The 25,191-nt window shown below is 43.3% G+C and overlaps 1 protein-coding gene and 2 long non-coding RNA genes across 3 annotated transcripts in view; 2 read left to right on the top strand and 1 right to left on the bottom strand.

The window, feature by feature from the left end:
* Positions 1–25,191, top strand: part of LOC308586948 — a 562,568-nt gene that overhangs the window by 391,184 nt on the left and 146,193 nt on the right. The window lies entirely within an intron of this gene.
* The window catches only part of TGFBR3 (transforming growth factor beta receptor 3), a 140,712-nt gene that overhangs the window by 76,939 nt on the left and 38,582 nt on the right, over positions 1–25,191 (top strand). Inside the window, exon 4 of the mRNA XM_081194006.1 lies at positions 7,765–7,902. Coding sequence (XP_081050132.1) covers positions 7,765–7,902 — 138 coding nt within the window. The remainder of the gene's footprint in view (positions 1–7,764; positions 7,903–25,191) is intronic.
* The window catches only part of LOC308586929, a 138,139-nt gene that overhangs the window by 89,629 nt on the left and 23,319 nt on the right, over positions 1–25,191 (bottom strand). The window lies entirely within an intron of this gene.

The following is a 25,191-nucleotide window of genomic DNA, read 5'->3' as shown; positions in this document are numbered from 1 at the left end:
ATGAGGTTGCTCACAAGGAATCCGAGGGCACCACTGAATGACACTAGGAGCACACCTTCAAAGAGGTTCCTAATCAGCTGACTGTCAGTTACAAGGGAGCACCTTTGAAGTCTCTGTGTAGTGGGGAATGCTCCTAAAACAGCAGCATTTCCCCCTCTGCAGAGAAATTAGTTTGGATTCAAAGCCCTTTAAATGCAAACCACTTCTTCTGAAAAGAATTACCGTATTTTTTGCACCATAACACTCACTTTTTTCCTCCTAGAAAGTAAGCGGAAATGTCTGTGCGTGTTATGGAGGAAATGCCTACGGGTGGCATGCCTACGGATTTTCCTCCTCTAAAAACTACGTGCGTGTTATGCTCGGGTGCGTGTTATAGAGCGTAAAATACGGTAAATGCTAGAGATAGTGCTTTGAATCCAAGCCACTTCCTCCAGCCCCAAAAGAGAGCTCTCTAGTGCAGCTGATCCCAGCTGATGGTTAGAACGTCAGCTCTCCAGGACTCATTTCTTTGCACCTCCCCCAACCTGTCATGATTGCCCCATATTGCAGTAGGCATGGCTGCCCACTGGCAGCCACGTTACCTGCAAAGGACGTCAACATTGTATGTTCTTAGATATGGACATCGAAAGATATGAATCCAGATCAGATCATAAAATTTTTTGGGTTCCAGTCATGCAGGTATGTTTGGGGATGCTAAGCTGTAGTTTGAGGGGGTCAGGTTTTATTGTTTCCTTCCTCCTGCTGAATATATAGCCATGTCTCCTCGTACCAGTTTTGTAGTCTTTTCAATAGCTGGCTAAATTGGGACGTGGGTGTGTGCAGAAGGGATCACATGGTTGCGGACCGCTCCATCATGAACACATCACATCCTTTTCCTCTTGCACCCAGAAGAGGAAACACAACACGTTGGCTCTAGCTGTGTCTCAGCAGCTTAAAATGGTCGAGGGAATCCACTTTTAAGATGATGGGATTGTATACAAACAGAGGTTGGCCCATGATTTTGGGCAAGTTGGCGGTTGTATCCAAAAAGAATTGCTAAGTGGTGTTCAGATAGCTACTTGTATTCATTATGACTGATGCCTATACAGTGGTACCTCGGGTTACATATGCTTCAGGTTACATACGCTTCAGGTTACAGACTCCGCTAACCCAGAAATAGTGCTTCAGGTTAAGAACTTTGCTTCAGGATGAGAACAGAAATTGTTCTTCGGCGGCACGGCGGCAGCAGAAGGCCCCATTAGCTAAAGTGGTGCTTCAGGTTAAGAACAGTTTCAGGTTAAGTACGGACCTCCGGAACAAATTAAGTACTTAACCCGAGGTACCACTGTACTCCTTACTCCCTGCAGCACTGGGACACTTCTCATGCATAGGGATTCTTGCTGTCCTGCAGCACCACTCATCTAATGGCCAGAGTGAGATACTGTAACTTATCAGCTCTGCCAGACCAAATGATGGGGGGAGCCCAGTAGCCTGGCAGGATCCTCCCTTTTCCCTTGCAAGGCCTCCTCCAGGTTTTAGGGGGCCTTTGGCATAGTGCCCCCTGATGGGTTAGTGGATATTTCCACTAACATCTCTGTTAGTGGAAATATGCAGTAACAGCAACAGTGCTCTAAGCACTGCCAGGTAGATGGGTCTTAAAAAGGTAAAGGACCCCTGACAGTTAAGTCTAGTCCCAGACTACTCTGGGGTTGCGGCGCTCATCTCGCTTTACAGGCATTTGTCCGTAGACGGGTTTTCCAGGTCATGTTGCCAGCATGACTAGCCGCTTCTGGCGCAGCAGAACACTGAAACCAGAGCAGCGCACGGAAATGCCGCTTACCTTTCCGCCGGAGCAGTACCTGTTTGTCTACTTGTACTTTTTGGCGTCCTTTCAAACTGCTAGGTTGGCAGGAGGTGGGACTGAGCAACGGGAGCTCACCCCATCGTGGGGATTCGAACCACCGACCTTTTGATCGGCAAGCTCAAGAGGCTCAGTGGTTTAGACCCTCTTAATTTTTCACGGTGTCCCTGATGGAGGGCTGATTTGAGTTTGGAAAATTAAAAGGGCAGCTGAGTCTCAGCACTTCTTGGCATGGGAAGCTGGAGAAATATATTTTAAGGGGGCCCCAGGACATGTATTATGGGCTCTGCTGAGGCACTGGGGCTTTGGCACTAACTTAAGGGTGGCAGGTGTTGGCACAAGCTTTCTGATTGCTGTCTTTTGGATCTTGATTGCACACCTGCCTTTGGTCTCTCTCATATCCCCTCCCCCCACTTTTCTTGATGTTGATTTTGCACTGACCTCCTTGGAAAGGGACTCTTACAGCCTTGCCTCCGTGAGGCGCTAGTAATGTTTGTGTGAAATGCATCTCTCTTTTTTCAATTATTGTGGGGGAATAATTATCCTATCTTTTGCGCCTTCAATTTGCCATGGTACAATTTGTCTATCCAATAGGCACTTGTCAAAATGTGGGTTTCTTCTTTCAGTAAACCATCTGTTTAAAGTTAAATGCAAATGCTATTCTTTCCACATATGGAAATTGCATTCACAACGTGGTACAATGTGTTTCTTGCTATACTGAAAGATACTTTTTTCTATAATTCTTTCAAGGCTAAAGTATTGTTAGCAGTTCACTTTGCCGTTCCATGACTGGTTTGGGGGAGGTTACATGTGCTGGAAAGATGAACAGCGTGGGCAGGGACATGTACGTTTATGAGTCCTTTTGTTTGGCTTTGGGGTATTTTGTGTGTCTGAAAGAATCATCAGAGAATAATGGGATTTAGAAGAAAGTGCACAGATACTTCATTGACATACCATAACTCTGGAGGTTTCAGATTCTATTAATTTTTTTTTTTTAAACCGTAACCTGAAGCTCTACAGCAACAAAAATGTAACCCGATCCCAGAGCAGATTATAAGTATTGAATGCTGTTAATCTACCATCACCATCTAGATCTAAATCAGGGTTTCCCAAACTTGGGTCCCCAACTGTTTTTGGACTACAGTTCCCATCACCCCAACCACTGGTCCTGCTACCTAGGGATAATGGGAGTTGTAGTCCAAAAACAGCTTGGAGGCCCAAGTTGGGGAAAGCCTGATCTAAATGAATGGAACCAGAATTATTTGTGACACATTATATAATGCAGACATGAATTCAGGATATTATGTAAGTTCTGTAAACAGAACAATTTAGGGTAGTAAGGGTTGGCAGTTGATGCCGCTGGCCTAATGTTTGGAAGGTGCTGCTAACCCTTTCCTCCATAGCCTGTCTTCTTTCCTGTCTCCCTTCTAGGCTTCTTGAAATTGCTTGGAAGGAAATTCTTCCAACAGCTAGGGGGAACACAACCATCCTTTTAGCTGTTTCCAAACTGGGATTTTGTGGGAGTCTATGGGTTTATAGCAAAAGAAAAATAGTAATCAGTTGAAGAAGAGGGACCACAACTATTAAAGGTGCAGGAGACCTCCTGCACGTACTCTCTCTCCCTAGCCATTCTAGGCAAAGCCAACCTTTCTGCTCCCATTTGAAGCTTCTGGTTGGCTACATGCACCATCAGTTTTGTTTTTCAATCAGTTGGCAGCATAGAGAACCTGTGAAGCAGATCCATATAAACTACTGTTGTTGCATCTTTCACACTTGAGAAGATAAAACCATGCTATGGTTGTTGCCCATTTAATTTTTTTTTTATTGTTCACCTTTCAGCAGCTCTGTCCAGTATAAAATAGTACACTTGCAGGTTATGAGGGCAAAAATGTGTGACTGAACAAACAACAATAAAAAGAAGAACTGAATAAATAACTTATTAAGAGCAATCATTGTGAAAAATCTAATGTATAGCTAAATTAAAAGTCAGTAGTTGGAGAAGCTAGGACCAAAGCCAGCCCCTGAAAACCAGTTTCCTCCCAACTCTCAAGTTACAAATTGAAAAGGAAAGAGAGGGTCATGGAGAATGGCATGGGGCTTATGAATATAGAAATGATATGTTGGCAGTATGTATGTTTTATTATGAGTTGTGGCATAGCAAACTTGTGACAAAGGAGGTGGCATTGGTGAAACTGTTGCCAAAGTGTGAAGAGGCAGGGTTTGAAAAGCGTTGAAGAAGTGTGGCAGACTTTATGAATATGCCCTTCAGATTTATTAATTTTTATCACAACTCCCATCATCCCTGACCATTTGCTAGGGCTGATGGGAATTGTAGTTTAAAACATCTGGAGGGTACTATGCTGGGGAAGGCAGTTTTAGAGACTTTCCCAGAAAGCATTGCAATTGATTAACTTTCTGTTTGGCACCCGAACAGCTACTTAAATTTATAAAATGCTTATATTTTCAAGACATATAGTGCTGTAGTAGTTTTGTGATCTGAAGCTACAAAGCAAAAAAACTGCATTCATCTTGAAAGTCCATTTTCTCTCTTAATGCTTTTCTGAACAGCTGCCTCAATATGGGTACTGTAACTTGATATATTTTTGCCCTGGTTTATTAGCACAAATTTGTAATGGTTGTTTTGGAAAAAAATGTGCTGAAAATTAATCTGGATCCCTTCACACTACAGTGGTTAGTTCAGCATTACAAAACCTTGAGCATTAACTTTCATAACGGTCTTTGTAAGCGTGTGATTTGAGGCCTTAAAGTCAGCAAAACCAAATTATACTTCAACAGTGCTTTTTTCTTTGATCATTTTTCAATATCTGTGCCCCCAGACTGTTCCTATAATACAAATTACTTTGCCAGAATAGTGGGGCACGAGCCCATTGGTCTGTTTTTGTAGTTTGGTTGCTGTGGTGATCCTCAGCCTTCCATAAAAACTGGTATCTCCAGGGAAACTGAAAGTTTGCAGCTGTCTTTACCTCCTTGATATTGTATGTGTCTGCAACACTCTTTCGAAAGAGTCTTAATAACTGCAGAGGCATGCAAAGCCTATATTGAAAGATTATTCACTTGATAATGCCCATTTTTCATGCGCTGGATGTATTAGCTACAAAATGCTTTCAGTGAACTCTATAACATTCTCTCATAACTAGGCCTTTCTCTTTCTTATTGACTGCTATATCTATAGTGGAAAAGAGGAAACGAGTGTTTTCTGAAACTTCCATTTCCATCTTAACCAAAACTACTTGTATCATCCTTTGAATGATGGTGCATGTGGGTTTTGGTTGTTTTGTAAGCACATATTATTGATGTTTTCCTGATTGGTGCATCTTCAGAATACAGGCGATGGATTGCATGATAGCTGGCCTAAGTCACTGTGCCGCCTGAGGCAGGGAAGTCTCCGGCTTCTTCCCCAGCCTGCCTTTGTGAATTGCTTTGCCAGTACATTAGCAGTGGCAATGCTGGCAGTCCCAGACTTGAGGCCATCTTCTCTCTCAGTGTCCTTTCTCAGAAGGAAGCAGTGTCAGAAGATAGTCCTGAAGAGTGCCTGTGCCGCCATGACTTTGCTACAACAGTGGGTGGCAGAGATAAGGGAGAAGGAGAGGGAGTGTGTGACCCTGAAAGGAGGCTAGGCTTGTTCACCTAGCATTAAACCAAGGCTAGCTAACGTGGTTCCCTCCAAATGGACCACAACTCCCATCGTCCCTGACCATTTCTCTTGCTGTCTGGGACTGGTAGTTAGAGTCTCAAACATCTGGAAGTTACCATATTGGCTACCTCTGCACTAACTGGTGGTATAACCTTTCATCCCAAATGTCATTCCTAGTGGAATCACAGACACTTCCTGTACCTTCAGGTTGCTCAATTTTCCTCTTTTTCATGGCCACTGTCACCTGGTGTGTGCTTGATTTTTTTTTAAGAGAAGTGAGAAGGAAGTTAGATTATCTTGTTTATACAGCTCTTGAAGGAAATATGTTAGTACGTTGTGGGGTGGGGGAAGAGAATTTGGAAAAATATGCCCAGTATTCCAAACATTGATAAGTTCAAGCCAGAAAACTATGATTGCCCACTTACAATGAAGGAAGAGGTTTTAGGATAATGGTTAAACTGAAGTATTATTTACTTCTGAGCAGGTGTCTTTCTAAGTTTCCCCGAACACTGTCACAAGATCCAAAATATCTCATCTCTTTCCTGGAATTGTTTTCATTAGCAGACCTCATCCCGAGCTTGCTAGACTTCTCCAAGACTCCTTCCCTAAAGGCTGTCCAGCGCACACTCCAGACTTTGCAGCGGAGAATCGCTCCTGCCTTTTCCTCACAAGGGCTCACAAGGCTTGTGCCTCTGTGGGTTGCCCAGGGCCCATTCATCCAAAATCTCCAAACCTGCCCACAGAAGTGTGTTAACAGCAAATTTAGAAATGATGGGGACCATATGGCAACTGAGCTCCGTGGAGCCAGGAACCCATGGTGGCTTTTCCCAGCAGTGCAGAACAGCTAATAATGACATTGTGACTGCACTTAATCTGTGGGCGTCAGGGAATGTAGTATTGAATTGTCAGTGGCTTTAGAATTGCTGTGCAGACTGGGTTATTTGAAGAGAAAGTGGGCACTCTGCTGAGGGTTCGGTCCTCCCAGTCAGAAGTAGGTTTCCTAGCTTCCCTGCCATTTATGAGGATTAGGCTCAGGAATGCAAAACTGTGAACTTGGAAATTAGGGTTCAAATTCCACCTCGGTTCTGAACTCAGTAGGTGGCCTTAAGCATGCCTCTGCCACAACTCTACCCGCATCTGTGAGTGGTAAGGGTGTTCACACGTTACGTTTAAAGAGTATACAAGCAGTGTACTCAATAGTTGAGCTGCACAAATCAGTGAGTGTACACTACGCTCTTTTATGCAAACAGTTGCACCTGTGTTCAGTGTAACGTGTGAAGAAGTCTAGAGTTGATTCCTCTCCCAACCACTCTCCTCACTGCTCTTGCAACTGTTTCTTTGCCAGTCCCTCTGGGCCCAAACCAACCACAGGGAGAGGGCCAGGCAAGCAGAGAGTGCTTCTCCATCCCCTTGCTTCTGTCACTGCCAGGGCTGCCATACATCCAGGTTTTGAGATCCAAGAAAAGCCCCCAAATGTGTGTTTTGGGGGGGAGATGTCCCCCCCCAAAGCTCAAAAACTTTGAACAGCAACCCTAACCACTGCTCACTTCTTTGGAGAAGGTGGTTGCAGGCAGCAACAGTAACGAGGAGGAGCGAAGTTAGGGGGCTCTGGGAGTTGGCACTTGGTCCCCTGCCCAGCAGATGCCCATGGCTGGTCATACCATCAAACAGAGCAAGGTGGCCATCTTAGGCTGCTGATTTTGGGTTTTCTTATAAGGGCAGCAAATTGCTGCTAATAATAATAGATAGTTGTTGTTGTGTTGGTTGTTATTAGCAACAGACACTGTTGCTTTACTGCCAGGGAGGTGGAGAGGAACTTGTGGGGTTGTGTGTTTCAGGTGCCAAAATCACGTGACCAGATTTGAGTCCTGTGTGCCTACTTTGAGTTTGTGTGCATGAAACTTTTTTGCTCTGCCACAGATAGCAAAATTTCTTGAGATGGCTCCGCAGATGTACAGTACTACTAACCCCTCACCCCAGCCCTGGCAGTGCCTAGGACATTACTATTTCAAATTTCACATCAGTCGTGAACTGAGCAGGTGGGCCTAAGCACATTCCTTTTCCTCAGTCCCATCTGTAACATAAGAAATCGTCGTCGTCGTCATCTTATCAACTTATCTGTGTATACGGATTACTGAGAAAATGTACACAAAGCACTTGAAATCTTAAAGAAGCACTATATAAATCCTAAATATTAATTATTTTTGGAATATTTATCAAATAATGGCCACATTTTAATTGGTTGGTGTGTATTTGTGTTTTTTTACAGGTCACCTTACATTTGAATCCAATTTCTTCAATTCATATTCACCAGAGGCCATTGGCATTCATACTGAACTCTCCTGTTCCCTTGGTATGGAAGGTGAAAACAGAAAGACTTGCCCCAGAGATTTCGAGGTTTTTCACTGTAAGTATTGGGAGCTTCATGAAGCTTTGTAGCCAGTTCATAATGGACCCTACTCAGTTAGCTGGTACTCCTTTCGAAGAAGGGGAAGGGAAAGTCCTGCTGATAGAAAGAAATGTTAACTAGTTATCAGGTTTCAGAGCAAAGGCTCTTGGTGGCTTGTGGAAGCAATTTGAGTTCTCTCCAGTTATTTATTTGAACTTTTGTTTAAAATGGGGTTTATGGCATTGCCCTTAATGTGTGATCATCGACTCTAGTGGGCTTCCTATTCTGAGAGGCTGTGTGGCCTTGTGACAGATCATAAGCCCTGGAAGGCATGATAGGAGCATTGCCAAAGGCAAGAGCAAGGAAGAAAATGTTAACTAACAAACAACTTGCTTTCTGTGTGGTCTGCAACCAAATCTCTAATCACTTTGAGACGAGCCTCTTGGTGCACAGTGGAAAGTCTTTAATAATTATTTGAGGTTTTGTTAAAGGTACAAAAAACTAGGCCCAGGATGAAGTCATGTATGTGCTTCTCAAATACTGGCATGTTGCTCCTGGAGAAAGATCCAGCTATTACCTACTGTTTTGTAAATCACTCCTTCACAGTTTGCCAGGACATTCAAATTTGCTGTTTGTAAAGCTGAGCAGACTGGTTGTTTGGATTGCATTTTTAGGCTATGATATCATGTCTCATGGTGTGTCCTTAAAGCTTCACTATTTAACATCCTAATTTCGGAAACAAACATTACTGTTGCTGGTTGTAGAACAATTGCATGGGGTCCAGTCCTGCTTTATAAAGCACAGCCCACAACATTAAGTAGGGCAAGTGATGTTCATCCTGAATTGGAATGAGAGAGTGAGTTTTCTCAAATTGCATCTGGAACCCAGTGGACAATCCAGAATGTAGTAATGAGAACAAATGTTATTAACACATGTACTAAACTCATTGGAATGCAGTTTATAGTGTAGTATTACACTATTCCTGCTATGAGCATGTGGGACAGAAAACTCTGGTTCGGGGCAGCTAATCTGGAAGAAGAGTTGTGAAGTGGATATTGTCTTGTGAGCTGAGCCTCAGGCCCAGTCCAAATATTGGAGGGGCAAGGGGAATCACATTGCTCAGTCCTCCTGGTGCTATACTACAGGATTCAAAGATCACTTTAGTGCCCTGTGTATCTTGACCCTGAGATGGCCGTTTGATCCAGAGGTGAACTATTCTGTAAGTTTTTGTTTCTTGCATCTTTCCCTTTTCCCAATATTAAGTTCAGTTTACTACACACTTCTGTGTCAGTTTGCAAAATAATATGTGTGGCCAGTTCTTAAACACATTGAAAATTTCTCCTTACCAGCCAGAGCGTTCAGAAATGTCTACCCTCAGGCTGGATTGTGCTACCCTCACAGTTCCTCCAATGTCTAGGATGCAGAATTATTCAAGCTTACTCTGACCCTTGTACTGAATATTTTCTTGCTTGATTGCCAGACTTTCCATGCCACTACATCCTGGAAAACATAGTATTTTGAATCCTTGCACGTTCCCGGTTTGTTTTTTTAATTTTGAAAAAAAAGCCCATTGTTTATAAAGAGAAATATGTGTGTCTTACATGATGTACTAATGTCAGAATTATTGTGTCTGTCTCTATGGAAGAATTTAGCTGGATGATTCATAGACTTTCTGGCTTCTCTTGCTAATGTAAAAGGACATTGCTTTTTCATTCAAAAATGTGAAGAGGTTATTTTCCATCAAAAACTCAATATTTTGAGATGAAGCTTCTCCTAATAAAAAGATGATGAACTAAAAGGACCTATACTTTAAGGATTGAAAGAAAGGCATTCTGGAGCAACTGGCAGCCAAATTAAAAACTTTCAGTTAAGTTGCCACATAACAGTATGAGAGCTGTCTTAGTGGAAAGCCAGTCTCAGAGGCCATCTGGGTACCTCTCAGGAACCTCTCAGCTAGCTTCTCCCGTATTTTGTCTCTAGCATCAAATAATCAGAGAAATCAGCTTTGAACATGGAAATTCCATTTTTGGTTATTAATAGCAATTAAATGATACTGTGTTCAAAGCCCTTCACATGCATATGTAAGGTAGGCCAGTTCTTTGTGGCCTGGTTTTCAGTGAGATGGTCAAACCTGTTTCTGGATGAAATTGTTGCAAACTGCAGGTGGGGGTTCACATAGCCATGTGATCATCCACATTAAAAAAACAAAAACCCTTCCACATAGATTAGGGCTGTCATACATCCAGAATCTCTTGGACATAACCAGGATTCGCCTGTTGGAAATGGCGTCTGGGGAAACCCGGGCATATGGCAACCCGGAAGTGTTGGGTTTTTTGGGCGAATTTCCTAAAAGAATAGCTCACAAACTTCAATTTATTTTTGGAGATGGGGGGGGGGGGAAGCTCAACAGTTTTTGTATCCAGATGGCAACTGTGACAGAGATGACAAGAAAAATGGCTCTAGCTAGCCTTTCCCCTCCCACAATTGTTTTCTGAGTGCAGGAATTTAGGGAGCCTTGTTTGGTCCTGCTCAAAGAGAATACAGTGGTACCTCAGGTTACATACGCTTCAGGTTACAGACTCCGCTAACCCAGAAATAGTACCTCGGGTTAAGAACTTTGCTTCAGGACGAGAACAGAAATCGTGCTCTGGTGGCACGGCGGCAGCAGGAGGCCCATTAGCTAAAGTGGTGCTTCAGGTTAAGAACAGTTTCAGGTTAAGAACGGGCCTCCGGAACGAATTAAGTACTTAACCCTAGGTAGAAGAAGAAGAAGAAGAGTTTGGATTTGATATCCCGCTTTATCACTACCCGAAGGAGTCTCAAAGCGGCTAACATTCTCCTTTCCCTTCCTCCCCCACAACAAACACTCTGTGAGGTGAGTGGGGCTGAGAGACTTCAAAGAAGTGTGACTGGCCCAAGGTCACCCAGCAGCTGCATGTGGAGGAGCGGGGAATCGAACCCGGTTCACCAGATTACAAGTCCACCTCTCTTAACCACTACACCACACTGGCTCACTCATAGGATGTGGCCCTACCCTGAGGCAGACTGTATATGGTACCACTGTATATGTAATTCCTCCGTTAGCGATATTGCAAATCGTATCTTTGATTTTTCAGCGACATTAGTTCTTATACATATTTTATTTGTATTTTTATCACCCATGCTCGTAAAATCCTTCTCGGGCCCTTATTATCCCTTTTGTGCGTCCTCTGTGAATAGACAATGTTGAAGAGGACTGACTAGAACTACAGCCTGTCGACAACTGTACTTTTGAATGTGATTCACGAGGGAACAAATTCATAATGATTTTGGAGGATTTTTAAAACCTGTTTTGCATTGAAAAAAACTGGTATGTGCTTTAGGTACGTTCCTTCCCCTCCACAGCCCCTCACATCTTGTTAGGAAGTGAGTTATGTTCTCCTCTACTAGGGGGATTAATTTAATAGCAGGAGTAAATCACTGTGAAGGGTAGATTGTTTGAGGTCTTTGGTGACTTGTTCATTCAAGCAGTGCTGGAAATGAAACACACACACACATACATACAATCCACATTGGGGCGCATAGGATTTCAGCTTTAGCCTTATAGAAACCTAGGAGGACTTATTTCTGGGTAGAAATGCATAGGATTGTACTAGTTCATATGACAGAACACTGTTCCATGACAGAACACTTTGTTCCATGCTGCCTGTTCACCTACTCCATTCCTGTAGAAATTACCACTTGGAACTGGGAAATATCATTCATATTTGAGCATGTAATCACCTGATCCCTGTAAATGGGATCCTGCTTAAAAGTAGGGTTTGGATCATGGGGTTTATATGCCTCCATGGAACATCTTTCAGAGCCTTCTGGAATTTTGCCAGTTTCTGCCTTATTTCTTCCTTGAAATTCCTTTCTTGGACTTGACTATACAGCTGCAAATAAAACGTTTTAAGTGTGTTGTAAAGTGCAATATACAAATGTGACACTAGATGGCAACAGTCAGCTATAGCAAATTCAATGTATTTTTCAAAACATTCTTTAGAAAAGCATTCTCACAGCGTTGTTTTAATATGTGTGTAGATTCCACCTTACTTTCCAAATCTTACTTGGAGCAGAGGTGGATGTAAGTGTGTAAGTCTAATCTGAATAGACCTACTGTAAAACAACACTGGGAATGCATGGCCAAACTGAATAAGCCTCTGCTGTTCCCATGTACCACTTTAACCACGTAACCTGACCCTTTGCCAGATTAAGGATCTATAATGTACTGCATTCACATACCCATAGGAGGCCAGTGTTCTGGCTTCTCATCAAGCTGTGGCAGATTTCTTCACTGTTTAGCATTTCAGTTAAAAGAAAAGTCTTTGCACAAGGAGCAAAACAATTAAACATTTGATGCAAAGTGGTTTCATTAGCAGTGCCCTTTAACCCTAGAGATACTTGAAGGCAATAGGGAAAAGCCATTCCTTTCCCCCCTCGCAGGTTTTAAATATCTCCAACCTGCTGTTCCGTCCTGGAGGGTAAGGGAAATCCCAGCCGCACTATTGCTAATTCCTCTCCCTCCTTTTTTTTCCGCTTCAAGCAAGTTTCCGCATGAAGGTATTGGCAGGAAGCCATGCTTTTTTATTTTTTATTCTAGTGTCGAAGAGGTGGCCTTTGCAGGTGTTACTCAGCTGGTGGAAACTTTTGCTTCAGGAGGTAGCCCTTTGACTTTCATGGCTCGAGATCTTTGCTGCTGGAATGCGGCTGTTTGTTATGGAAACTACAATGAATCTTCCTTAGATACTTCATACAGTCTGTGGCCACAGAGACATTAGTGGGTTTAAACATTCAGCAGAGGGCATGTGCAATAGTTTACTATTTTGAACATCCTTGACACAAAGCTGGTGATATTTATTCAAAGGCCTTTATAGCACACCCTTCCCCCTATGGGACCAGGGCAGGTTACATGCAGCTCAACACAATTAAGCCATGTAACTTCCTCCATCCCCAAAGGTTGTGCAAAAAAGTGCACCTTGACCTGACTTCAAAATGTATACAGTGTACGCCCGGGTTGCAAATGTGATCCGTGCGGGAGGCACGTTTGCAACCCCCAGGGTTTGCAACCCGCAGCGCTGCGTCTTCTCATGCTCAGGTCACGATTCAGTGCTTCTGTGCATGCGCAAAGCGTGATTTAGCGCTTTTGTGCATGCGCGAACACCGAAACCCATAAATAACCCATTCCTATACTTCCGGGTTCGGCGCAGTGCACAACCCGAAAAACACGCAACCTGAAGCATCTGTAACCCAAGGTATGACTGTACAGCAATGAGATGCACCTAGGAGGGGAGGGCTTTCCATAATTTGGGGACCTTCAAATTCTGTCTCTCTCTTACCCCCCCCTCCATTAGCTTCATATATGTTGTGGGACTGAGGACCGTGATGCAAGTCCCTACCTGTCACTAATGTCATTGGGGTGAGATTCATGAGCATCCCTGCCATACCCAGAATTCTGGATCAGGGCATTTGGCTGCATGACTGAAATATCTTATTCCTTGCTCATGAGTATTGATTCCAGAAAGGTTATGTACAAGGGCTTTTTCAGGGTTGGGTCCCTCAGGATGCAGCCCTTTGAGAGGTTTGCAGTCTACCATTGGTTCCTAACTCTATATGTTTGCACAGGTAAGTAATCCCACTGGCTTTAAAGGGATTGCTCGTGGTGCGCTTGGTGATCCAAAGCACACATGCGCTGTGGCAAAGAATGAATGGTTACTCTGCTTAAGGCTAGCAATTAAAAGTCCTGTATCCATTTCTAGAAATATAAAGTGAAGCTGTGTCATTATTTCTGGCGAAGCCCGGTTTGCTTCCTTCTCCCAAGAATATGTTTCAGAAATGTTGGGCCCTTGCCATCAAACCACAGACCGCTCTTTGGTGTGCACTGGATTTTGGATGGCTGTCAAAACTCACTGAAAAACAAGTGCTATTTCTTTTCCTGTGCCTAGTATTTAACGGGAAATCAGGAGGCTACATTTCCAATCACTTGTTAAATCAACCCAGATGTGAACGGAGCACTAGGCTAAGAGGAGAAGAGGGTAGAATAGGGTAGGAAATGTAGAGCTAATGATAAAACGTGAATAAATAGTGACCTTCATATGATTTCAAGTCAAAGAAGAGGACGGGGGGCAAGTTTCCTAAAGTTTGTGTGTGAATAATTTTATGGGATTTTAAAAAAGTTCATTTTGTGTCCAAACCAGAGAGTAATTGCATTTTATTTATTTATTTTGCTTAATTGATTTGTCAGTTCATTTCTTCCCACCACCTTATGCTGCTTTAGAGTATGTGGAATTAGCTGTTTAAATTCCTGTTTAAAGTAAAAATAATTCCTGTTTAAAGTGAAATTAAAAGCCACTTTCTTAGGCCACTAACCATGGGTCATATCCAGTGTTTGTTCTACTCAGAATAGACCCATTGAAATTAATGGGCATCACTAATTTCCATGGGTCTACTCTGGGTGAAAGTTAAGTCGGCTACAACCCAATATTTTGAATATCTCCCACTAAACTAAGGATTGCAGAATGCAATCCAATTGGGATTTTATTTTGCTCTTGGATTCATTAAACCTGCCAAGAATAGTGGAATAGAACTAGGTGGGGAGAGGGTTCATGGCTGAGAAATTATGGACTTGTAATTATGTTAGGTTCCAGTTACAAGTAACATATGATGCACCAGCTTTTGTTATCTGCTTAAAAAAAACAAATAAACAAAAATAAGCAATTGTTGCTGACTGATGCACTGAAATTATCATTGCCCCAAGCATTTTTACTACGTACTGCATGTTCAGGATATTGACTGTCATGTTAGAAATATGACTGCAACTAGATCAGCGTGCATCTTACAGTGCTTTGACTATAAAGCACTTATATATTTACATATGTAACAGACCATTTACCACACACATTTACACATTTTGATATATGGTAGATCTCTCTTTACACACAGCACGACAAATGAGACAGCCAGATTACCAAGGAGTTGCCTGCATGTCACAGTAAGCTACCAATTGCTAAATCACCATCTATATCTACATCAAAGCCACCTCAATGCCAGGAGGAAGATGTTCTTTTCCAGGAGTGGAGAACATCTGGACAACGTATGTTGCTGGACTACAGTTCCCATCATCCTTGACAGTTGGCCAGACTGTCTGGGGCTTATGGGAGCTGAGGGTCTAGTAACAACCAGAGGGACATAGGTTCTTCAGCCCTGATCTATCTCTCCTTATCCATGTTTACTGGGACCTCCAGTCCCGTCAGAGGTTGCTGTAGTGCAGGGCTTGCCCACCTTTCTGGGGTCAGTGGACGCATTTGGAATTTTGAGAATGGACTTCCGTCACAAAATGACTTGCTGACAGAGAGAAGCTCTTTGCCCATCTTTGTTTGGTACAGCAGGGAGGGAAGGGTACACAGCCCTAGCATCCACTGAAATGTGGGCAGGGTTAAGGGATGTTTTCGACATCTGAAAGGCTGAGTGAGTACAGTCAGAATCTGAGCATTGTTCATGCATTTTTTTGAGTTTTGAGGAGATATTTCAACTTTTTGCTGGTGCTATAAGCGCTACTGGCAGACACATTGGCACCCATGGACATCACATTGTCATCCCCTGCCTTAGTGCAACCACCTGCAGGTTTGGGTCATATAATACAGTACTTCTTGGGAGCTGGAACAAATCAGACATTCATGAATGTTCGCACTGAACTGTTGTTCACTTAACATTGCTGTAACTTATATAGAAAATCAGCAGATATGCTGCTATTCTGTCAACGCAAACAATTGCTCCACTTTGGTTATTTCCCACCCCCCACCCCTTCTTCGCTGGCAGGAAGCACTAGGCTGGCTTCTTAGTTTAATTAGATGTAAGAAGGAAGTAGAGATGGGAGGATGAGCAGAGATAACATAAATGGAGTTGGCGGGGGTGGGGGTGGGAATCGGATTACAGAAAGGGCCACCTTGAATATTATAATTTTTGCCCCTCTCAAATGCAGTGCTCACTTTGTCCCTGATAAGGGGATCTGTACCTTCTTGAGCAGGCTTTTGCTCATCAGATAACTCAAGCAGAAAATGGCCTTCGCAGTCATGCAAGAGCAAATCTTCTGTTCATCTGCATACTTTTAAAACCAGATTATGGTAAGGAACATAAACAACCATAGAGTCAAGGGCGTAGATTATTCTGTCTCTTTCTGGGGAAATTAAAGATAAGTCAGCAATGAACCCCAGTCTGGTATGAATTTATGATATCTAACTGCTGGGGGAAAACATGTGCTGGTTTGAAATAAACTTTGTTTCCACAAACATTTAACTTAGTCATTTTTCGTCTTTTCAGGGATCTACAAGGAGTTTCTGGTTAGTGGAGGAGAAAGTGGTAGATCATGGAATCCTATTAGTTTTAATTCCTAACAGTCATTTAGATATTGTTTCCCTTTATTTCTGTAACTTTCTATTCAGACAGGTCATGTCTGTTAAGCAACCCACAGCACCCATTCCAGCATCCATTTGTCATGTGTATCTCAGGAAGTTTCTTCACATATTTGAGAAATTTCCTTTTATTTCACTCTTACTTGTCTAAGAACTGTTTTGGTGACCCCATGAGATTGTCACTCTCACCTTTATGAGTGCCATGGAAAGATCATGGAGATGGGGTGGTCAGATCCTGTGGAAGAATGGGAGAAGCTTGGGGAATGGGAGCTTGATGGCAGAGGTGAGGGTCCTAGTGGGATGAGGGGAGTGAAATTTGGACCCCAATAGGTGTTCGAGTCAGGCAAGAAGCCTGGTGGTTTAGGGGATGCAAAGTTGGACCTTGGAGATGGCGCACCCTCTGACACATATCTCTTCCTGTGGCACCTTCCTCCTGCCAGTGAGGAGACTCCTCCTTTGTAGCAGGTGACTTGAAGTAAATCAGATACTGAGCTGCTGATGAAACTGCCTACGTCTCCCAGGACACCTCAAAGACCCAACACACTTGAAAGAGTGCCAGTTCCTTGCCCACTTTTGAGACTCTGGCCACTTGTTGCACTAAGAGCTATGGCCACCCTGCTCTTCAAAAGAGAGGTGCAGGGACCATGTCACTTGCTGGCTCAACATCTTAGCTTGAGTTTAGCCATGCGCCATTACCTCTTTACACATGTTCCTTTGTGCAACCTGAACTTTTCCTGCGCACTGATTTGATTTGTACGTTAAAAACTTTGACAGACACTGAATCCGTAGTTCAAGTTCTTTGCCTACCAATGAGGGCAGGACACTTGGTACTGCCACAGAATGACTTTAAAAAAACTTACTGATCCATTTCCATGTTAGAATCCGTTTCCATGTTTCCATGTTAGAATCTCGCTTATAGTAGCAGTCCTCCCTTTATTCTTTTCTTTACACCCCAACAGATGCTTCTTCCTGGGGAGTCATACGCATTAGTTGTTGAGGTAATCAGACCTGGATAAGCCTTTCTCGCTTAATTCATGTGGAATTCCAACTTACCGCATCTACATTCATGTTGCGTGAGAGGTGGCAAAAGTTTTAACAACCCCAAATTGCAACACTTAGAATAAAAATCTAGCTTGCTTGGCCTTTCAGATACAGCAAAGTCCAGTCGATGTGCCTCAGTTATTGGAAACTGGCCAATCCAAGGAGATGTCACAATTCCTTGTGGGTAAGGAGAAGTTACCTACAGAATTGTTGGAAATCAAACCTGGTTTCAGCAGCGATCATGTCTTAGGGGAGGGAAAATGCATTTTAGAAACCTCATTGCCACAGTTAGCTGAAAAGCTCAGGCCGCTTCAGAGGAATGGGGAATAAAATATAAGAAATAATATAAGAATAAATATAAGAAAGAAAAAATATAAGAAATAATATAAGAAAAAATAATTTCAGTGCTGTATACAATTGGGAGTGAAGCATAGCATAGTTTGAAAGACAAAACCTTTCACCCTGTGTACGTTTTTAAAGTGTGTCTCTCTGCTGTAACACAAGTGGAGCTGAAGCTGCACACAGCAACAAAGGCTTGTCAAATGTTGGAAGCACCAAGAAGAGCAGGAAGTCCCCAGTCAGCAGAGCTGTTAAGAGCATCAGCTGAATTGAGGGAGACATCTAGCAGCAGGAAGAATACATATTGCCCCAAAAATTGTGCATATGAAGCCCATCAATTCTGGTCGGGTTATGAGACTCGTAAGATCATTTTAGTCACTTTATTTCTTTGTAACTCTTCCATTTTGGGGTAACTACTTAGCAATGCTTTGTTTTGAGAGCACAGCATCTCATAAGTATTAGGCGTATGTTAACAAAAGGAATAAGAAGCACAGACATACTCATCATCTCATATTACTAGCTAAAGAGGTACCCATGGAGCTAAGAAAAGAGTTTGTGTAGAAGGACTGCTGTTAACGTGTAGCTTTTATCATGTTAGTCATGTTCAACGGAACCCATTTTTTCCCAGTGGATTAATATTTTCAAAGACCGTCCAAAGGTTTCTGATTCATAGATTTTTGTGTCAGCAAAGACCAGCCAAAGTTCTCCGATTTAGAGAATTTCTCGTCTGCAAAGAGTCAGCTGCCTCATTTTGGGAAGGAGAACACTTTTGGCCAAAAGATCATTCTGAGAAGATCAAATGAGGCAATAGGAAAAAGAAAAGGGAGGAAAAGCAGAATAGGGAGGTTCTTACATGAGCTGCTTCCTGTGTAAAAACTGCCCTTATCTGGAGCTCAATGTGATGACTGGTATGTGGTTACATTTGGTAGGTGCATCATGTGCTCATTTAGAAAAGTGAAGATGGTGCCTCTATGGAGTTGGTTACAGTGATTGCCAGAGACATTTTCATAACTACGAGCGTTGGCAGAGGGGTTGTTAGCCAGCCACCTGACTTGGCTAGGAGGTTCATTAACCTTTGACCCCAAAATTCAGGATATTCCCACCCCCAACTGATGCCAAAGTTTTGTGCTGCCAACTGAACAAGGTTGGGTTTGGGGGTGTTATTATAGCCCCCGGTTTGAGTGTCAGTTACTCAGTTTCGGGGTTGGGGGTGGCACAAAACACAGGGTTCACAGCACGGCACTAAACTAGCACAAAACTTTGGTATCCGTTTGGGAGGGGATCCTGAATTTTGGGGTCACAAGTTAATGAAGCCTTGGATAGGTAGTCTGCAGGTGAACAGTCTGTGTACCTTCTGTGAGTCAACACAGGATCTTGCTGAATTAGAGAATGTTGGACTCCAGCTGGGAAGTGAAGTGTGTTAAAATTAAGAGCCTCAGCATACCATAGCAGGAGTCCCTCTACTCTATTGTTGTATAAGCTCCCTCATACCTGTTTACTTGGCAGGTAGGGGATCAAAGCAGTATGGGTAGGTGGGAAACGTAATTCCAGACACAAAACATCCCACTGACTGCACTAGACCTGGATTTGAAAGTTCATTAAGATTGTGCTTCCATGCTGCAAAGTTCACAAGTCTCTCTGTCTCCTGCATCCCTCCATCCTGCAAAAAGGAAGTTTCATCCTCCCTCTGTTGCTGCAGATTTCCAAGTTTGCACCCAGTGCAAAGTTCTCGATCTGCCTCCCAGCACATGGTTTTAAAATGGCATACTCTTGGGGTGATAGCCTAACGTAGAGATTCACAAAACAATTCCCTGAGTAGTTTGTTTGTTTGAGCAGGTATTTAGAAATGCTCCTCTGCCGTCACGTGATATCCTCCTCGCCTCTGTTAAAAGGTGCTCAGGAGCTTAGCCAATCCTTAAGCACCTTCCTGTTATTTCAGGCAAGTCCAGTTGTTGGCTTTGGAATGCTACCTTCACAATTCACGTGTACCTTCACGTCCTGGATACTTTGAGAGCAGCCTCACTCTCCTGAAACAGATCCGTTCTATAGAGGAAGCAGTTAACGTTTGACGAAAAGTGGTGAAACAAAAGTGACGGCTGCCTTTTCTTTCCCTCTCTGGAAGAGCTTCTTGAACGCAGTCCAAAGAAAATAACGTGCTTGGCTCATTGAATGTAGCCTTAAGCCCTCATAGTAAAACTTTGAGACCTGGCAGGCACAGCTGAGTCCTCCTTTGCTCTTGCTTCCTCTGCTTGATTTCAGACTGCAACACTTCATGCAATATTTTTTTTTAAGCAAGCCATATGAAGCTTTAATTAATTAGCATCAGTTAACCTGTAATTCCAGGTTGGAAGCAGCAGCACCAAGCCACGCTGACTGTGCATACAGGAGTTTTCTCTCTCTTCTCCTTAGTCTTAAAGGGCAGGTGGCCCTTTAAATAGGGTGAAATGAAAGGATCATGTGCTCAGTCAGTGTGTTGCAGTGCTGTACTTACAGGCCAAAAACCAATAGTTCCTTCTGCCAATCTTATCTTTAAATAGACAGGGCAGGTACTTGGAATGCCATGTCAATGATGGGCAGCCAAGGGTGAGAAGCAGTGCAGGTAAATGAAGCAAGAGATGAGTAATCACCCCACAGAATTATTATTTCCATGGGAGACTTAATCCTCCAAATGGTAGGCAGAAAGTCCTAGCAAAATATCAACTAGAGCTTGCTCACTTAGCTCGGAAATAACTTTGCCAAAATGCAACCTCGGATTTCAAGCACTGAAGAATACACTACTCAAGAGAACACACCAAACTGATTGCGGGATCTGATTTTTAAAAGGCAGCTCTTCTTGGTAGCAGCAAAACAAATATTTCAGTTTTGCTTTCCAAATGGACCGCGTGGTTCCTTCTGTATGCTCTCTGTGAAGAGGTGTAGGCTCAGGTAACATAATACAACGCAAATGTTAGGTGGCAGTTTGTTAAAACCTTGTTTGCTCTCATAGATTGCCCTATACAGGATCAAGCTGTTATTATTAATGCGTGGTTTATGTAGCCAGCATAACTCCCTCGGAGCCTCAGGCTATAGCCGCATGTAGCCTGGATCTCTGGATGCCTTAAGGCTACTACTTGATTTGTTTGCTTTCCGTCTGATGCTGTAGCAGAATTTGGACATACTCAATTGTTGGGAGCTGCCAGGTCTAAACTAGAAAGCCGTGGGCCTGTTCATAACTACTGTGCGTGGTTAGCTGTCAGGGCTTCAGCTTTGAGCAAATCCCCTAGACGGCAAAAGGCTGAGGTTCTGGACCGACTCTGTGTACTCAGGCTAGACGTGGACTCTTCTCAAGAGGACAAACTATAAAAGACTTCTTCTTTATGGTGGAATTTTGGCTGATCAGCCACCATCTCTCTGGCAGGTTCCAACTTGATTGTTGTCTATGGATCAGGTTTAAACAACAGCCCCCTTCCCCAAATACACATTCTCATAAACTTTGTATTTGGGGTATTTCCGGTGCCAAAATGTGTGGTAGGGAAAACCATGCATGCTTCCCACCCCCCTCCTGTTATAGGAAAGGCTTCCTACATGATAAAAGTCCTGGAATACGTGGAATTGAAACAAAAGCCAAAATAATTATAAAAAGGAAGAAGTGTCACCACCATGTTTCACAGTGGGGAGCCCCTTGAAGCTGCAAATGAGGCAGGTTGACTCATGTTGCATACCTGGCAGTTCTCAATGTTGGGATGTAGACCTGCACGTACCTGTTCCTGCCATGTGGTCTTCAGGCATACTTATTGTCAGGGGTTCAGGAGCAGAGGCGAGGGCAAGGGAGGAAACAGAGAGCGAAGGGGAGGAGGCAGAAGAAAAGATGAGCGATGACAACGACCCGAGATCTCCGAGTCTTTCCAGTGAATCAGAAGATTCACAGGAAGGGGCGCCAGTGGCCAGAGCAAGGGGGGAGCCTAGGGAGACACCCCAGGAAGAAGGGTCCAGAGGGGGCTCAGAGAGCAGCAGTTGGAAATCGGGACCAGCATCACCAACAGAACGCAGTGGAGAGGAAGGGCGCCAGGTATCGAGCTCTGGCAGCTCGCAGCAGGAGGGAGGGCAGGAGTCAGGAGTGGCCACACCTCCATCGGGGAGCGAAGAAACGGTTAGGCGGAAAGTGGAAGGTTGGGCGCGCGCGCCAAGTTCAAATGCACAGGAAGGTGGCGCAGTAAGCAGCCCGGAAAGGGAGCCAGGTCCTAAAGCCCGACGCAAGGAGACAGAAGGGTCCGGGGGGTCAGCGTCAGAAGCGTCCCGGAAGGAAGAGACCACGGGGGGCAGAGGGACCCAGAGAAGAACGGTCAGGCGGAAAAGGTGGAGTAAGGCTAGGGTACTTAGCTGGTGTACAGGGGGCGGAGACTCAGACGGAGCTTCGCCGGTCTAACCCTTAAGACGTAGAGTTGCACGCAGCAGCTTGAGAATGGAAACTGTAACTCAATAAAAGACTTTTACAAGTGACCGCTGGCTAGCGTGATCCTCTGTGAGCTAGGATCTGGAAGCAGCTCTGACACTTATGATTTCTCCCCACCACCACTCCCCAGTACTGCAGTTCCTTCACAGACCCCCACGCCTGATGGCAGCTACAGAAAATGAATGGTTCACCAAGGCTTCCATTCCAGAGATCTCTCTGTAAGTAAAGAAATGTTCACGCCACACGTTGTCGGGGCTTAAGAAAGACGTGTTGAGACTACCGGGTGATGCACTGTCAGAAGATGGTTTAATGAAATGTAAAACAGTGACATTTGGAGCCCTTGCTTTATAGAAGACAGGGTATACTTGTAGTGTCCCTTGTTAAAATGATGCATGAAGCGTTACATCGAATAGAATTTCTTTTTTTTTAATGACATGTTTTATGGTGGTCGCATGACCAGCGGCAACAAACAAAAGGAATCATCGAGAGTTGAAACAGAGGTTAGTTTAAACTTTTTGGAACTATTCTGGCAGGAGGCGAAGGGTTCTTAAGCTGCTTTCTGTGATTTGTCTGGGTGAAATGAACTCTGGGGATAAGAGGCATCTCTTCACAAGACAAGCTGTACAATAGGGCCCCAGTGGAGACGACCCATAATAATAGAATGCTGGATTATTTTTTAAAAAAATAAGTTCACCAGTGAAAGCTCTAAGCAGGATTGGTCATATTTGGTCATTCTGTGCCTAGTATAGAATTGGGAGTATTTCACACTTGACATTTTTCTTAGGCTCAGGGTCAAGCTATACTTTACAAATACGTGTAATGTGCAACATCATTTCTCGTTGTGTGTGTTTAATTACAGCTGAGTTATGAGCCCAATTTGTCATCAGGATTGCAGGACACAGAGAGCAGAGATTTATCCCTTCCTTCCCCAGCTATGAACACCACCCACAAGCATGGCTACAAAGCTTTTTAAAATAAAACAAAAAAACCCTTTCCTTTGCTTCAGTTTATGGACATTTGTCAATAATAGCCATAAGGCCAGACAAAACAGAAGAGTGATAATATGCATTAAAGAGGTCGGGTAAAAATTATTAATTATTAACCAAACAAACATGGATTGTAAAAATGCATATTCTGGGACATCATTTGTGAATGATAGATATCCATTTTTTAATGGCTGATGGTGTTAATTAAAAATTTAAATTGAAATATCTCTTTAAACAAAACCTAGCTTTTAATTGTGTGGAACTATTTTGTGCTGCAGCAACATCCAACTTTTTTACAGTTAAAAAGTACCCTGCAGTTTTGTGTAAACAATGCTTTGCTGAAATGTATCTATTGTTTAAGAATACATCTGTGTTTTTCCAGATGAAGTCAGCCAAGTGTTTTCAAATCTGTTTGCAACATGTTGTTATTTGGAGCAATACACAGTTGACATAGTTGTCCGGGAGATATTTGCAACTGCCATGGCAAGTCAATTGGTCAGGGTGCTTAAGAAAATGTGTCTTCTGAAACAATTGCATCCCTCTGTCTTCCTTTGTCAGTTCTGTGCTCTGCTTGAACATAACAGGTCCTACTTTCCCACTGAAATAAGTTTCCTATGATGCAATCCTTCACTCTGTGAGATTTGACAACATGAAAGACAACTTATCTATTTTCCTATATTTTCTTCCTCCAAGATAGGATGGAGCTGGATTGAATAGCTCATAAACTGCTGAAAACGCAGGAAATGAGCTCCCAGTATAGCTTTTAAAATAGATAACCCATGTGCCCTGTGTATAACCTCCTTTGAATCCCATATCTGTGTTTAGCTTTTGAAATAAGTGATCTGCAGAAGTGATAGTCAAGTTTTAGAGGGCCGCTCTGGTGCCCACTACCTCCCAGTACCTTTTCAACCCTTTCTATTCTGATCCAGCTGTTTGCTTAATCCACTATGAGCTAAAAGTTTATACCATTTGAGGATCACCTGGTCGACAGAGATGCGAAGGAAGTGACATGCTAGGTAGGAAGCAGTGAAGCCCTCTTGTGTTGTCAGCAAAGCAACATATAGCCTATTAGGGTCTTTCTGGCATATCTATGCCATCAAAAAATTTCTCTGCGAGTGGACATCAAAATGTGATTCAATATAAGCCATTGTGAGTGGTGCACACAGAGGCAGAAAATACCTCCTAGCTTCACATATATGCTAATGAAGTCTGAGCTGACGGTGACTGACTGGGAAAGGGATTTTGGATTCAAGGTGAATAGGTCAATGAAAATGTCAACCCAGCTGCGAAAAAGGTGAATTCCATGTTAGGAACCTTTAGGAAAGGGGCTGAACATTGCTGATATCATAATGCTGTTACACAAAACTATGGTGTACTTAGAATACTATTGTCATGTACTGGTCTGGTGCTGTATCCCATGGAGAAGGCCGTGAGGTTAGAAATTGCAGGACCACAAATAGTAAACAACTTGCTCCAACAAAGGTTGAGGGCAGACCGAGCCATTTTAAGCTCTTGCTCTCAGACTACCCCTCTTAGGCATTGCTGCTAACCTTAGATTCCTAAAGGGCCAACCCTGTCCTGAAGACTGGCGCTCCTCCACTGTATACCTTCCCAGCTGGTGTGCTGCCAGACAGTGAGGTCCTATGCAAGGTTTCTTAGTCCAAAGGGAAGAGCCCAGACTCTGGCCTTAAAGATATGGGAGGCTTAGTGGTCTCTTGATCTCCAGCAGCAAGCTCTGGAGTCCTGTACCTGGTCTAGTTCCTTAGCAGGAGACTCTTCAGCCTCAGAGCCTTGATTGTTTCTGATGGGGAACTAGATCTGTAGCTGATACTTTTCAAGTTCCATCCGCTTCTTTTGCATGTAGTTTTCATTACATAAGATACTGCTCAGTTTCACAGTACCTAAAAGGCTTTCTGAAGTGGGATCTCCTGTGTCCCTTGAAGTAATGAGTGAAAATATCTTCTCTGGACCTTCTTTGTTGAGTAGTATATGTGTGTTTTTGTTTTGTTCGTTGGTTTAAGCATATGGTGGAGGAAAAATCTCTAAAATTTTGGCTTACATGTCTCAAACCCTTATACAA

Source organism: Podarcis bocagei (genome assembly GCF_964188305.1).
Source record: "Podarcis bocagei genome assembly, chromosome: 5".
NCBI lineage: Eukaryota > Metazoa > Chordata > Lepidosauria > Squamata > Lacertidae > Podarcis > Podarcis bocagei.
This window is presented reverse-complemented; position numbering and strand designations above follow the sequence as displayed.